The 17,203-nt window shown below is 43.8% G+C and overlaps 1 protein-coding gene across 1 annotated transcript in view; it reads right to left on the reverse strand.

Moving 5' to 3' along the window:
• The window catches only part of LOC141147531 (uncharacterized), a 128,709-nt gene extending 124,705 nt beyond the window's left edge, over positions 1-4,004 (reverse strand). Inside the window, exon 1 of the mRNA XM_073634765.1 lies at positions 3,546-4,004. Within this exon, the coding sequence (XP_073490866.1) occupies positions 3,546-3,870 (325 nt within the window). The 5' untranslated portion in view covers positions 3,871-4,004. The remainder of the gene's footprint in view (positions 1-3,545) is intronic.
• Positions 4,005-17,203: the final 13,199 nt, after the last annotated feature.

A 17,203-nucleotide genomic window follows, 5' to 3' on the forward strand; every position in this document is an offset into this window, starting at 1 on the left:
AATAAATTATTTTTCAGAAATCTTCCCCCAGTTGTTTACCCCAGGCCAACACATATGTGTGGATGAGTCCCTTATCAAATTTTCTGGCAGGCTGGGATTAAAACAATTTATTCCCACCAAAAGGGCCCGCTATAGGGTGAAGATGTACAAATTGTGCCATCGTGCTACAGGGTATAACTATGCCTTCATCATATACGAAGGGAAGGACACCCAGCTACATCCCCCTAATTGCCCAGAATATATCGGATCGAGTGGGAAAGTTGTTTGGGAACTCATAAACCCACTCCTGGAGAAAGGCTACCATCTGTATGTGGACAATTTTTATTCTAGTTTGCCCCTGTTCCGAAACCTCCATAGAAAGAAGACTCCAGCATGTGGCACCGTAAGGACGAATCAGAAGGGCTTTCCTCAAAGCCTCATCAACAAAAAGTTAAGAAGAGGCGGCGAGCTTACGGAATGAGGAAATTCTGGCTGTGAAGTGGAGGGACAGAAGGGACGTCTACATGCTTTCTTCAATCCACAACAACACATTTGTTGAGATCACCAGGAGGAATGGCCCTATTCAAAATCCGACGTGTATCTATGAATACAACATGTATATGGGGGGGTCGACTTCAACGACCAGATGCTCGAGCCCTATCTTTCCACCAGAAGAACATACCAGTGGTATAAAAAAGTTTCAATTTATTTATTTAATTTGGCCATTTACAACACCTATGTAATTTATCGCAGCTCCACCGACAGACCCAAACCCTTCCTTGGCTACCAGGAGGAAATCACCACTGCCCTTATATACCCGAACGGCCCACCAGAAAACATTAGATCCGATGTAATTAGTCCACTCTCTGAACGCCACTTTGCCGATGAAATCCCAACAACCAACAGGCCAAAAACGTCAAAAAAAATGCCGGGTGTGCTCCAAACGAGGGGTGAGAAGAGACACCACTTATCATTGTCCCCAATGTCCTTCCCAACCAGGCCTCTGCATAGTTGACTGTTTCCGCCGTTACCATACTTCACTAAATTATTAGTGAAGTATGGTAAACATAACCCTCACTTCCTGCCTTCACACACCTTCACACCCCTTATGCCTCTGCTTGCTCTGTAACTGACCCTGGCTTGTTATTCGACCATGCTTCTGCCTACCGATTCTGTTTATATCTCTGCCTGATCTGGAACTGACCTTGGACTGTTATTCGACCACGCTTCTGCCTACCGATTCTGTACATACCTCTGCCTGATCTGGAACCGACCCTGGACTGTTTGACCATGCCTCTTGCCTGCCTCTTGGACTGATCTTGTACCCTGCCAGTGGACTAGTGGGATTCAAAACACAGGGGTCTTACATATGTGAGGGGCTCCAGAATTGTTTTTCTGGATGAAGAAAACAATTTCATTTGTTTTCTCATTCCTAGATTAGGGTCTGGAGACTCAGAGGCTTCAAAGAGATTTGGGTGGGAGAAGCCTCTACCCCTGTCCCCTTTCTGTCCTGAACGAGGCCCTACTTCAGCCTGCTGCCTGTAGGACCCATGCCATCATGCCTCTGCCTGTCGCATGAACTGACCACACCACATGGACCTGCCTACTACCAGGACCAATATATTGGCACTGCTGACAATCTCTGCCTGCACTGACCCTGGACTATATATGGACAGTATCCCTGCCTGCTGCCTGTACTGACTATGGACAGTATTCCTGCCTGTTGCCTGGAAAATTGCATTTGCTTTTGCTGACCAAGTCCCTGCCTGCTGGCTGGACCAATGCTATCCTCCTGTGTACAACTGCGCTACTACAACCACAGGTAATCTTTTGTTTACTCTTTGCTCAGCATAATGTATTTTGGGGTGTAATTCTTGGTATGTGAATGCTTTGTGTCCCTAGAACACCTGATGGTGTTCCTTGCATGTTGGGCCTCTGTATGTGGCCAGGCTGTGTAAAAGTCTCACACATGTGGTATCACCGTACTCAGGAGCAGTAGCAGAATGTATTTTGGGGTGTCATTGTTGCTATGTACATGCTATGTGTTGAAAATATCTTATAAATGTACAACTTTGCGTAAAAAAAAATGTGTTTTAATTTTTTTTTCCACATTTTCCAAAAACTTTTGGAATAAAATGAACCATTCAAAAGACTCATTATGCCTCATAGATTATACGTTGGGGTGTTAGCTTTCCAAAATGGGGTCACTTTGTGGGCGTTTCCATTGTCCTGGTGTCCAGGGCCTTCAAAAGTGTAATAGGTGCTTGAGAAATGAGATGTGTAATTTATGCTCCTAGAACGCCTAATGGTGCTATTTCAATATTGGGCCTCTGTATGTGGCCAGGCGATGTAAAAGTCTCACACATTTGGTATTGCCATACTCAGGAGGAGTAGCAGAATGTATTTTGGGGTGTCATTTTTGCTATGTACATGCTATGTGTTGGAAATATCTTAAAATGCACAACTTTGCGTAAAAAAATGCGTTTTCATTTTTTTCCACATTTTCCAAAAACTTTTGGAAAAAAATGAACCGTTCAAAAGACTCATTATGCCTCATAGATTATACGTTGGGGTGTTAGCTTTCCAAAATGGGGTCACTTTGTGGGCGTTTCCATTGTCCTGGTGCTCCAGGGCCTTCAAAATTGTAATAGGTGGTTGAGAAATGAGATGTGTAATTAATGCTCCTAGAACGCCTGATGTTGCTATTTCAATATTGGACCTCTGTATGTGGCCAGGCTGTGTAAAAGTCTCACACATTTGGTATTGCCGTACTCAGGAGGAATAGCAGAATGTATTTTGGGGAGTCATTTGTGGTATACACATGCCATGTGAGAGAAATAACCTATTACAATGACAATTTTGTGGAAAAAAAAAAATCTTCATTTTGCAAAGAATTGTGGAAAAAAAATGACAACATCAAAAACCTCACAATGCATCTTACTAAATACCTAGGAATGTCTACTTTCAAAAAAGGGGTCATTTGGGGGGTATTTGTACTTTCCTGGCTTGTTCAGGTCGCAAGAAATGAGATAGGCCACCAGTACATCAGGTGTGATCAATTTTTTATGATTTGCACCATAGCTTGTAGACTTTCTAACTTTCACACAGACCAAATAATATCCACTAATTTGGGTTATTTTTTACCAAAGATATGTAGCAGCATAAATTGTGGCCAAAATTTCTGAAGAAAAATTTATAATTTGCAAAATTTTATCACATAAACTAAGTAAAATGCGTTTTTTTTCAAAATTTTCGGTCTTTTTTCATTTATAGCGCAAAAAAATAAAAAACCCAGAGGTGATCAAATACCACCAAACGAAAGCTCTATTTGTGGGAAAAAAATGATACAAATTTCATTTGGGTACAGTGTTGTATGGCCGCGCAATTGTCATTCAAAGTGCGACAGCGCTGAAAGCTGAAAATTGGTCTGGGCAGGAGGGGGGTTTAAGTGCCCAGTAAGCAAGTGGTTAATATAAATAGTGAACTGACCACAATAATCTGAAACTTGTTATCAAAGATTAAAGTACATATGTTGCAAAGAATAGAGTGACATCTCCTGTACTTACCAAGCTGAGCGTATATCTCTCCGGTCTCATCCTTATTCATTTTGGCGCATCCCCGGTTATCGACCAGCATGATGGTTTTGGTGAGCTTATATGAACTTCTTTTCATTGTCTTTCCCCCTTGACTGCTCCCACCTGAAGCAGTCTCTGCGTAGATCTTGTATTGACTGTCATCTATAACGTACTTACAGGAGTTGATGAAGCAGGATTTTCCATGACCTGCAAAACCAAATAGCTGCAGGAGGACCCGGTTGTAGCCCTGATTACCAAGTTTACATTTATCAAGGCTGAAATTCTGGATATATTCTCTCATACTATCACTATCCATAGCTGATCTACAGGGATCTCCTCCGTCTTATCTTTATACTCTCAAACACATCAACTGCCCAAGAAGAGTGGAGTTCTGCTTATATAATGCAGAAAATGAAAGTGAAAGGACTGTTGGTATCTGATTATTAACATTGATTCCTCTGCTAGTTTTCATGGCACACATACCTCCCAACGTTTAAACTTGAGAATGAAGGACAGTTTAGGGAGGCAGCAACCTGTAGTGCGCTATGCGTGCCACAGCAAAAAAATGTGTGTGGCCAAGTAGTTAACAGTGAGAGTGGCTTAAGGGGCATCGGTAAACAAAACCCAGGCTTTCTTGTACCCATAAAATATGCTTTGATACATTTAAACTGCAATATAATCACAAAAAAATTGCTTCCATTATATGTTTTTTGACACTGAAAATAGACAGCGAGCTAACACTTTGTCTGAGCCTACCTTACAGAAGAACTTCCTTTATAATAGTCAGGGACTGATTAGCAATCAGTAACTGTTGAGAGAATAAACACTTTGGTGAGAAGTATGTAATGTACAATACAGTGCACCCTCCCCCCCACACACACTTTACCCTTTCAACAAAAATTCTCACTCTCTCCTACAAAAACAAAATGCTCACCCCTCCCAGAGCAAATCTTTGTCCCCCCAGCACAAATCCTCTCTTCCACTCCCAGCACAAATAATCCCCCTCCCAATACAAATCATCAGCCCCTCCTCAGAACACACCCTACTTCACCCCTCAAATCCCCCCTTCCAGCACAATTCTTCGTCTTCCCCATCCCAGTACAAATCCCCATTTCCCCTCCCAACATAAATACTGTCCCCAAAATCTCCCCTTCCAAAATAAATCCTCTTTTACCTCCAAACCAAATCCTCCCTCCCAGCACAACCACTGTTCCCCTCTATAAATCCCCCACCACAAATTATGTTTACACAAATACCCCATCCCAGGGTAAAACCTTTCCCCACTTCTAGCACAAATCCTCTCCCCCAAATCCCTCCTCCCCGCACAAATCTTTTTCGACCCCCCCCCCCAAATCACCCCCTCCCAGCCCAACTCTTAATTCTGGTACAAATCCCCCCAGCACAAATCTTCCTTCCCCAGACACCCCTCATAGCACAACTCCTCTCACACAAACCTTTCTTCCCCCTATTCAAATCCCCCAGCACAAACCCTCCTTCCCCCAGCCCCTCCTCCCAGCACAAATCCTCTCTGAACTTCTAGCATAACCCCCCAACCATCCTGGTTGGGAGTTATGCTAGATATACCATGATTATACGGGACCTTCCTTAGATTTGAACAAAGTCCCATTGTCCCACAACTCTGGGCCGAGCCCCAGAGCCAGATACCAAAACAAGTAACGCCACTTCAAATGCTGTCTGGCAGAGGTGTGCTATTTTGGGCACCCAGGGCATATGTCCAGCAGCTCTTGTGGGGTGCCCAGGGTCCCAGACACCATGATGGCATCTTTCTGAGGGGTAGGAGGATATGTGCTGGAGGGGCACTTTGGGAGGGGAGAGGACTAGTGCTAAGAAGGGGGAGGGGGGGTTGGGGGAGGTTGGACTTTAAATCTGACACCTTCCCCCTTCCTAGCACAAGTTCTCTTCCCTCCCAGCACGTATTCTTCCCTAAAATCACTTGTTACATAAAACCTACCTCCCTTTCCCAGCCACTGTGTTCTCCCCTTCCAAGTTCCTGTTTTCTCCTCCCTGGTCACAGTTTTCTTTCCAGTCCCTGTTTTCTCTCCCTTCCCAGTCACACTATTCTCCCCTTCACTGTCATTTTGATCTCTCCTTCACTGTCATTCTGCACTCCTCTCTTACACAGACCTCAGATCCGGGACCCTGCATGTAGATTAGGGGCTTGGCGCATGGATTAGGGGGGCAGCGCCCCTGTGCCCCTAATTGAGCGCCCGCCACTGACCCCAGCCTTTTACAGCCTTCCAAATCCCACATGTGCCCTGCGCACCCAACTGCATCCAGCCTTTCAGCACCATTGTGTTCCCTGTTCACTCCATCCACATCCAATCTTCCAGCCCCTGTGTGCCCCTGTAAACTCCTGATAGCCACCCTGCCTTCCTGTGAGCCCAGCATTCTTGTTCCTTCTTAATTCTTGAATCCTGTGCCTCTATGAATCTTTTCGGCAGTAGCTTGCATGGGTGTGATTTGGGATCGCAACCTGGGACCTGTCCTGCAGTGAAATCCATCGCCACCACCAGGAGCTCTAGTAAAGATAAGGCACTCTTTAACCACTTGCTTACTGGGCACTTTTACCCCCTTCTTGCCCAGGCCAATTTTCAGCTTTCAGCGCTGTCACACTTTGAATGACAATTGTGCAGTCATGCAATTCTGTACCCAAATTAAATTGTTAACATTTTTTTGAGAGAGAGCTTTCTTTTGGTGGTGTGTAACCACCACTGTTTTTTTTTATTTTTTGCTAAAAAAAAAAAGGAGAGAAGGCCGAAAAAATTAAAAAAAAAAAGTATTTCTTAGCTTCATTTATAACATTTTGTAAATAAGTAATTTTTCTCCTTCACTGATGTGCGCTGATGAGGCTGCACCGATGAGGAAGCACTAATATGCAGCACTAATGGGCACTGATAGGCAGCACTGATGGGCGGCACTCATGATCAGGCATTGATGGGCACTGAAAGGCAACACTGATTGGCATCACTGGTGGGCACTGATTGGCATTACTGATGGGCACTAAACGGGCATCACTGATGGGCACTGTTGGGGCTGCACTGATGATCAGTGCCCTGATTATTTGTACAGGTCTCCCCTTCGTGGAAATGACGCTGAACTGCTCTCCTCTCCTCTTATGCTGTCAGTGTGAGGAGAGGAAAGCCGATAATCTGAATTTCCTTGTTTACATATGAAGCGCACTACCCCCGTAGGAGCTGCTAATTTGTTCGTTTTCCCACTGGCCATCCCAGACCCTCGGAGCTACCCTCACCCTTGACACTTCGGGTTCCATAATGAGTAATAGTATGTGGTCACAACAAAACCTTAAAACAATTTCACAGTTCACAATATAGTATACCTGTTTGTCTTTGCCTTGATCTCCAGTTGCTTGGTGATACAAAAGAAATAACACTCACACAGTTATACTTAAATAAATCTTTGTTTACTGTAAATGCTTTTAAAGTGGAGTACTATAATGGTTGTACAAACAGCAGTCTCCGCACTAAATATGTATTCGTCCCCACCAGTATGGAATTCCGCCTGGCTCCAGGGGGCCTGGGGCACACCACCGCCAGCATGTCAAAGGTTTCCTCTTTTCCTACAGCCGCCGGTCCAAAGGATATTTGTATGGGAATATACCCATCATAAGCGCATCGAGTGGTTCCGATCCCCCAGATCTCGAGCTCCTCCAACTTTCGGATGGGAATATGACTTAAGTGTCTATCATAAAAATCTCGATACAACAGAGTAACTTATGCTCATGTATCTAATAGAGCCTGCGTATAAACTTCTTCTATCTGTACAGACACTATGGGGGATGGTCCTAATAGCCTTTCAGGAAAACTCTCTGACTGCCCCCTCTTGTTGACAAGGCGGTTCTTCTTCTTAAGTCTCTTATTTTTAGGTTGAAAGTTTTGGTCGCCAACCCTAGGCGCAGTGTTAGAGTTACTTTTAGCTGTGTTCTCGGTGCATCTTGACAAGGCCCAACTGGAGTTTTAGTGACTGGTGAGGCATTGACTTTCTGCTCCCGGTCCCCTGACCCCGGTGTCGGGTTACTTGTCTATTCACCCTTTTTCCGTAGACTCTGAGGCTTCCTCTCTCTCCTTCCTTTTCCTTTGGAGCTCTGCTCTTTCGTAGGGTTCTCAGCTGGCTCCTTCAATAACATCTTCAACATCCTGATCAGCTCCTTCAGCAAGGCAGCATCTGATTCTTTCCGTGGGCAACGGGCCTGAAGATGCCCACAATCTCCACACTGATAGCATCTCCGGCTATCCACTCGTTCACTTGAGCTGTTGGCTTGTGCCCCCATTACTCGGAGCAATGCTTGCTGCAACAGAGATTTAGCCGGGAGTTCTTCTTCAGCTGACTTTGGCCGAGTTGCTGCTGGCTAGGTCTGCCCTTTCAAAGGCGAATGGTGTTCTTCCCACCAGCATTCTTCTGCATCCACATCTTCCATACCTTCCACAGATACTGACTGTGCGGCGGCCCTTCCACTTTTCTGCAAGGGATCTCTGGCCATGCGAGTCTCCCTGTTCTTTTCTTCCAAGAAGGCTTCTTCTTCTCTCACTAACCCCATCAATTCAGGATAGGAAGGAATCTCATCAGCGCCTTTTAAGAGCAACCAAAGGGCAATAGGGTGGTTAGGTCTGGCCCCTTTTTTAAGTCTGGTTTAATCTGACTTTATCTGCCTCCCTAGGGTCAACACCCTTCTTCAGAATGATCTGATGTAAAATCTGGTCTATACGGACAATGTATGCAGACAGCTTCTCTCCCACCTTCTGATGAGTGTGCTCAAACCATTGCATCAGATCAGGTAAATTTTCAATCCTCCCATACACAGCATAGAGGGCTGTAATGTAATCTTTAGCACCACAATCTGGCTTCCCTCTTTGGAGACTCCTAATAACATCAGCTGCTGGACTTAGCAAGCTTTCACTTATCCACCTTCTTGCTAAATGTCCCGGGACATTCCAATCCTCCAAAGCCTGAGTAGCCTGATCCATCCAATTCTCAAAATCTTCCTCTCCCCCTGGCCTCGGTATTCGCCCGGAGAATATAGGTAGCTTCCAGTACTTCTCATTCGTGGATGTCTGGTAACTTTGTATCAAGCTGTCCACCAGACGGCTCATGTCTAGGTAAAAAGACGCTGGCGGCATCTTGGGCTTTAAGTTCTGTTCTAACCCCGGGCTCTCAGAATTTGTGCTCTCTCTCTGAACTCACTTCCAATGGGCTCCCTGGCGGTGTTGCTGGTGGCTGTTCTTCTGATTCTTGGATGGGGATTACCATTCCGTCCAGGCCCTCAGTTAGGCGCACCATCCCTCCCTGGAACTCTGGTGGGGTGGCTTCTTTCCACTCTAAGAGAGCGTAAGTAAAGTTTTCCTGTACATTCTGTTTTAAGTCTAGCAAACAGCAACTTTGTACGTGCACTGCTTTCCGCATTAGTAATCGCACCTCTCTATCAAACCATTGGTCTCCTGGGAGTCTCAGTATAGTTGTCTTCTGGGCTACAACCCCAAATTCTTGACTCCACTGAATAGCCGCAGCTGAGTTTATGACTTCCTCTCCTGGCCTATTCGGGCATTCCAGTTGGGAAATCTCAGTGGGACCTCCATGAAACGCACTACCCCCATAGGAGCTAATTGTTTGTTTTCCCACTGGCCATCCCAGACCCTCGATGCTACCCTCACCTCTGACACTTCGGCTTCCATAATGAGTAATAGTATGTGGTGACAACAAAACCTTAAAAAAATTTCACAGTTCACAATATAGTATACCTGTTTGTCTTTGCCTTGATCTCCAGTTGCTTGGTGATACAAAAGAAATAACACTCACACAGTTATACTTAAATAAATCTTTGTTTACTGTAAATGCTTTTAAAGTGGGGTACTATAATGGTTGTACTGTCAGACCAACGTGATCTGACAGTCAACTGAACTTTATATTACAAAGATACAATACAGGTATAAAATGTCTGAAGTAATGTATGAGTGGTATAGCAAAAGTAAATAGGATAACCGTCAGAGTGAATTTATCTCACTATGAGCACTGTCCTATTTCCTGCACACTTTATTACTATACTAAATCAAATGTTAACTTGATTAAGTGTAATACAACAATTAGGGAGCTCCCTCATTTAATATCACACTACCCCAATATAGTAAAGGGACACAAGGCCTTGTATTTTACTAAACAGTCCTTCTTTTCTTCTTTTCTTCTGCTAGCAAACAAGATACATTTGTAATCCAAGGGTTAATGACTCCTTATCAAAGTATGCTGAAAATATGAAAGCCAGGTTCTGGTGCCGTGGCACTTTAACTAACTTTGATGCCAGGGACTCAGTACTAATTCCTCTTGAATTTGCTTGTGGGACTATGGGTCCCAGCAACTCTGTCTTGTGTATACGAATGTATAAAAGTGCATCAAGAAACTTGTGGTCAACAGCCCTCTCACCCAACAAGGACAGTGTTGTCAGAAGACTCCGTTCTGATGTACAGGTTTCTGTCTCCGACCGGCCGGCACTGCTGCGCTGCTCCGCTCCACACAATGATACGCCCCCACTCTGTCAGGGAATCTAATTGACCAGACTGTGTGGACTGCACAGAGGAGACCAGAAACACATGTAAGTGAAATAATGGTGTTTATTAAACAAGTGAAAAGTAAAAGGAATATAAACAGTGCAAAACCAACACAACAAACCCACTACAAACAACAATATATACAAGTAAATGGAGATACCGTAATCGTAAACAAAGCCAGGCCAAGGTTTACACAGGAGGTCAGCAGATGGGTAAGGACGGGAAACCAGCAGGAAGGGGAGAGGATGGATGGTAAAGCTGCAGGGTAGGGATCCAAGGGAATCAGGAGGGACCCGAGCAGGATGAGCCTGGGATAGGGATCAGATCGGAGCGGAGCAGGACAGAACAGGTTCACAATCAGGATAAGGCAGCAAGGTCAGGGCACAGGGAGAAAGATACCAAGGCAAGCCTATGAGGGCTTGCCGGGTATTTATAAGGCTGTGGTAATTGACCTCATGTCACAGCTGAGCGCAGTGTGTGCTGTTTGCTCCACACTGCCAGAGTGCACCCGCTGGTTGACACCGGTACTACGGCCCAAGGATGCAACAGTGCCACCAGCAGGAGAGACCTCTTACTGCAGGTCCTAGGTGTTGGAAGACACCTGCTGATGGACACTGGTACTGCGATCCAAGAGACCGATAGCACCACCAACGGGTAAACCCTCTCATGACACACTCCCACAGGCTCCTCTGGCTCCTTCCCAGTTTTGCCCCGCCGTCAGTCCAACTCTCTGATGTGTCACAGCACTGCCGCTCAGATTGCTCTTCCGTGGAGGTAGGCCGCGCTGTGCTGGAGACCTCACACAGATCCTCCCAGGCTGGCCATGCATGTCCCAGAGAGCTAAGATGGCCGGTCCCAGCCCTTTTATAATCTTCCCACAATGCAGTTCTGTTCCCTGAGGTTCATGTGAGTTAATGAGCATTGTGGGTAGGTCAAGTTAATGTCCAGAGGTAAACACACAAAACACTTCCATGTCAACTTCTGAACAGTAATAGAAAAATAAAGATGCAGTCCTTTTATATTTTGGCCGCTAGATGGCGCCAAATGATAAGATATACGTAACATTAAGTTATACATATATTATGACCGGTACACATATGATCACCTGTAATTGGACACAGCTGATCACATGGTTAAAGAGCCTCATCATCAGGCTCTTTACTGAGACCAGGGATGTGCCGTGTCCTGGAGAAACATCGATCCACGGATCACCCTGCTGCCCACTCCCGCGGGTGCGCAAGCGTGGTAAGAGTGGGGCGACGTCACATGACATTGTCCCAGAACAATAGAACCACCCCGCCGCCGTCATTTCCCTATACAGCAGGTGGGAGTTGGTTAAGCTTTACACCTTTAAGCACACCACCATCCAGTTCGCAGGCGGCACAGAAGGTCCACAAGCCTCTAGTCTGTGATTGTGTTCTCAATGGAAGATTTTCCCTACCTAACTTTTTAGGGGGACAACTCTAAAATGTATGATTTCCCCTAATTTTTTCTATATGACAATGGTTGTCAGTACAAATTGAGGTCTGAATCTCCCCAATGGGAACACAGACAGCAATAAAAGAGAGTCTAACCCCATCTCTATTCTATATAAAACCAAATTTAAAAAAATGCCTAGAAATACAAATTAGCTCTTTAGCTGGCTGTTATATCATATTGTATCATGTATTGGCTTGCTCATCATATTTATCATCCTTTTTCCTGGAACTGCAATTCCATCTATCTGAGTTTGCAACTATCTCATCTCAACGGTAAAGCAATCAACTTTTAAGATATCGTCATACAATTATACAATCTTATAACAAAAGCTACGCTTACATGTACAACATGTCTATAAACTTGGCATGTTTCCCAGTATTTTATCTGAATCTTGTTTTTATTACACAGAATGACCTTTACTCTAAAGTAGAACTATAGGCAAAACTTTTTTTTTTTTAAATTTTGAATAGAGTAAGGGAGAGTTATAACCCTTGTCAGATTTTTTTTTTTCGCCACCTGTGTCCCATTGCGAAGATTTACCTTCACTTCCTGTCCCATAGCCAAACAGGGAGTAAGAGGAAATCGCTGAAAATTAAGGGAATTCCTTGGGGACCCCCAGGTCACTAGTGTTGGAAGAGTTCCCCTCCATTATTTTTCTGGAGACAACCCAAAATTTGGAATTTTTTTTACTTTCACTTTCAGGGATAATGGTAAACATGACAAATAGAAAGGGTGAATCTCCTTAATGGGGACACCGGCAGCAATAAAAACCTGACAGGTGTTCTAATCCCTCTCCAACCTATCTAAAACCAAATACATGTTTTGCCTTTAGTTATACTTTAATGTTTGCCAGAAGTGTAGTTATAATTCTCTTTGACCTATGAAAAATTTGAGGTCCTCTCGACATCTCTTTTAATAACACTTACCATGCATACAAATCTCTTAACCAGTTCCTGCCAAGCCTATAACAATATGACATCTGGGCGGGCCTCTCGTATATCCAGGTAGATGTCACATGACGTGCTCCCAATTCTTGCCTCGCGTGCGGCCCCGCACCAGTGTGATCTGTAACCGGCTGTGTCGCAACCGATGACTGATCAGTGTACCGGCTTGCTGACCAATCACAACAGGTCACAATTGATGGCTTCCTTTCATGCCATCCATTGTGTACAATTGCTAGCTGTGATTGGTCAGTGTGATCACATGGTACAGACAGGGCGAATCACAGCCCATCTGCACCATGTGCAGTGGTGGCCACTCCAATAAGGGCGCAGGGGCACCGCCCCCCCACCCTATCCATGCGCCTGGCCCCTAATCTACATGCAGGGAGCCAGACGCATGGATTCCAATGTTTTTTTTTAAGCACATGATTAGAGCCTGAGGCTCTAACTGGCTTCAAAAAAGGGTGGGCTCAGGGCGCAGAGCACCACGCCCTGAGCCCACCCAGTTGTGTGACAATAGCAATTTAATATTACCTATTGTCCTGATTCTCCTCCCGGCCAATCAGGAAGTGGCTCCTGAGACCTGATTGGCCAGGGAGTCTTAGGACTCCCAATCGTGTCTCAGGACACACTGGCCAATCGTGTCTCAGGACACTTCCTGTTCAGCCCGGAGGAGAACAGAGAGGATAATGGGCTGGCTCTTCATTCCCTCCGCTTCCTAAGGTTAGTCTCTGCCATGGCCCGGGTGGGAGGGGTTCAATGGTGTGCTTGCAGTGATCGCCGCCTTCCCCTGTCTGCCATTTGCCCAGGGGGGGTTGCTTGCGGAGATCGTCCACCGTTTGTCTCCAGCGGGGCAGGGGTTGAGGGTGCTTGTGCGATTGTCTGTCCGGGGGGGGTGGATGGCAGTTTTCCACCCCCCCCGAAATATTTAGCACCAGCCGCCACTGACCATGGGATTAGCTCTGGCCAATCACAGCTAATCAAAACAATCCAAATGATACAGTTTCACTCTGTAAAATGCTTGCTTATAGCAATGTAGCAAAGTAATGCACTGCTATAAGCATTCATAATGTGTAACAAAAAAAAAATCTGATCTCTCCTCAAGAGTAGTGCAATGTTACTATAGTAAAATTATATTGCTTTGGTAAAAAAAAAAAGAAAAAAATGTAATGAAAAATAAAAACAAAATTGATAAATATTAAACATTTTTTTTTTCTTACTGTCGCCAGTCAGTGTACTACACTTGTGACCGTATGTTAAAAAAATAACATTTTGACATTTTTTTTTTTTTATTTTAAAGTATTTATTAGTTTCAAAGAGAAAATGAGTTTTTTTATCATCAAAGTTTATTGTAAAGAATAAAGAGATACATCTGTGGAGACGCAGCTCCACATAATACTATACAATGTTAGATAAAACATCAAAAACAATACATATCTTCAGTTATGTTGCAAGAATTAGTATAAACTGTTTGTGATAACTCAACTTCAAGATTTATTAAAGCGAGTGTCAATAACTGTCATTTGTAAATCTAATATTGTCATCCAAAGAGAAAAGATAGTTTGGAAAAAGAAAGAAAGAAAAGGATAGTAATGTACATACTTTCAATTTCGGTTAATGGGAAACTTTATTCATCTTTTGACTGTTTTTCATCACCGAGTTTAATCAGATGAGTGTAAACTTACAGCAATGTCCTATTTCATAACATCAAGATATGCCTGCGAATATTTATATATAAGCCATGGTGACCAAGTTTTGTGAAAGCGTTCCACATTTTCTCCTGCTTGTGCAGTAGTCTCCTCCATCTCATAGAACTCCGCTATCTTACCAAACCATTCCCGAATAGTCGGGATTTTTGTAGATTTCCAGTACAGTGGAATGAGGGCTTTGGCCGCATTCAAAAGGTGTTTGGTAAGTGAGTGTTTGTACCTCTTAATTGGGAATTCCGTGACATGCAGGAGACATCCCACTGCATTCAGCTTTAATTTTGTTTCTGTTATCAAGAATATCTTCTTCCTGACCTTTGCCCAGAATGTGCTCAGCACAGGACATTGCCACCAAATGTGTATTAAGGACCCTTTTTCAGAATTACAGCGCCAACATGTTTCTGAATGGTCCGGAAACCAAGAATGTAGCTTTACTGGCGTGGCATACCATTGAGTGAGTAACTTGCATGCTGTTTCCTGAGTTCTTGTCCTCAGGGAACATTTATGAGCAAAAATGCATGCTTTCTTTCATTGTGAGGTCAACAACGGAATACCTAGTGCTTTCGACCAGCTCTCCCTGAGATCCCCCTCGTCCTTGTCCTCTCCTGTTTGAATCCAACGGTATGCTAGTGAGGTCACTTTGGGGATGCGTTCCTCTGTCTGACAGACTGACTCTAGTTCCGTTAGTGGTCTGTTGAAATTATGTTTGTAAATCTGGTAGGTTGTTTGTGTGTTTGATGTCTGCAAAGTCCCTGAACTCTTGATTGTGGAAGCATTGTAAAGCCAATAGGGGTTTGTTTGTGTCAATAGATCATAGTGATCGGTTTCCCATTCCCGGTAGGAAGTCAGGGTTATTCTGTAATGGAGTGAGCGGACTAAGATGGGACGAGAAGTTTGTAAGTTTCGTTAGTTTATGGAATATTGCTAGATTAGTGCCCACTAAGGGGTGTGTCCTCATCTCTGCTGGGAGACTTCTCCATTGAATCCATGGTGAATATCTTATTGATGTATGGCTTAATATTTCTTCTATTTCCACCCAGTCTTTAATTTTAAAGTGGCAATGCCAGTCTATTATCCTAGTTACATGGGCGGCGAGGTAATAGGTGCGGAAATCTGGGATTCCCATCCCCCCTTTGTCTTTGGGCTTAGTGAGCCGAGAGAATCTTACTCTGGGCTTTTTGTGGGCCCAAATAAATTTTGTTTGAGTTGAGTGAAGTAATTTAAAGAAGTTTTGGGGAATTTTTATCGGTAGATTTCTAAATAGATACAGTACTCTTGGTAAAATAATCATTTTACAAATAGCCACCCTTCCAAACCAGGAGATGCCCTTTGGATGCCAGCTTTGTAGATCTGAGAATATTGTTTTCAATAGGGGGGTGAAATTGTGTTCAAAAATTTGGGATAGTTTGGGAGTCAGCCAAATCCCTAAATATTTAAGCCCTGAACCTACCCATTTAAAGGGGCAATTTGACTTGATGAGTTCTATTTTATTTGTAGGGATCGAGATGTTTAAGATTTCCGACTTGGCGTAATTAATTTTAAGGTTTGAAAAATACCCGAAAATGGAAAATTCTTTCATCAAGGAGGGCAGTGAAATGTAGGGGTTCGTTATGAAAAATAACAAGTCATCTGCGTATGCCGCTACCTTGTACTCTTTTTTTCCTACCTCAAAACCCTATATTGCCCTTTCTGCTACAATCCATCTGACAAATGGCTCTAGCGTTAAAATAAACAAAAGGGACGAGAGAGGGCAACCCTGTCTCATACCATTGTTGATCTTTGAAAGGGAGCCATTGATCTTCAACTGCGCAGTAGGGTTTTTATAGAGCATAGAAATCCAAGACATCATATTGTTTCCCAAGCCAATGTACCTACAAGTTTCTAGCATAAAATCCCAGGCCACGTGGTCAAAGGCCTTCTCCGCGTCTGTGGACAGGAGAAGGCCTTCAATTTTCCGCACCCGAGCAGCATGCATTAAATTGAGTGTTTTGATAACATTGTCTCTGGTTTCTCTCCCTGGCATAAATCCTGCTTGCTCACTTCCTATCAGACCGTGAAGCAGAGGTTTCAATCTGTTAGCTATTATTTTTTAAATCAATTTCACATCTAGATTCAACAGAGATATTTTCCTGTAACTTGCTGGGATCTCCCTGGGCTCAGACATGTAGTTCAGAGCCCGTAGTAGCGGTCCAAGCAGAGTTTCCTGAAATGTTTTGTAATAAATTGCCATTAAGCCGTCTGGCCACGGACTTTTCCCTGTCTTCAGGTGTTTAATCGCTTGTTGTAGTTCAAAAGCTTCTATGGGACTTTCTAGTTGAGAAATATCTTCAGTTGATAGTGTGGGTAACTTTGATTCTGTTAAATATTGACGCATAGCTTGTGTCCTTGTTCCTTGAATTGAGCTAGGTTCCTGTGGGTTAGGTAAATTATATAAGGCCGTGTAGTATTCTTGGAAGTGTCGTGCAATTTTTTTGGTAGTGATGTCTAGGTTCCCTTCTTTTGTTCGTATGCCTGGGATGTTCTGTTGTGTCTTCGCATTTTTTATGGCTCTCGCTAATAGGCTTCCTGTTTTATTGCCGTGTTCATAGTAGATTTTTTTTTGGAAAAATAAGAATCTTTTAGCCCTTGTGTCAAAAATCTGTTGGAGTGCCTTTCTGTTTTCTAGGAGTTCAGTTGCCGAGTGTTCTGTCAGGGATTGTTTGTGTAGGGATTCCAAGGCGTGAATTTTCTCTATCAGGGATTTAATTTTTTGTTCCCTTTCTTTTTTGCGGTGAGAACCAATTCTGATGAGTTCTCCCCTGATTGTGCATTTATGTGCTTCCCATATTGAAAGGGGATTAACGTCTGGTGTGGTGTTGGTTTTGAAGTATTCTGTCAATGACATCGCTATTTGAGGAAGTAAAATTGGGTCTGTCAACAATGCCGAATTTAATCTACAAATATTTGTT

The sequence above is a fragment of the Aquarana catesbeiana genome, linkage group LG06 (assembly GCF_042186555.1).
Source record: "Aquarana catesbeiana isolate 2022-GZ linkage group LG06, ASM4218655v1, whole genome shotgun sequence".
Lineage (NCBI taxonomy): Eukaryota > Metazoa > Chordata > Amphibia > Anura > Ranidae > Aquarana > Aquarana catesbeiana.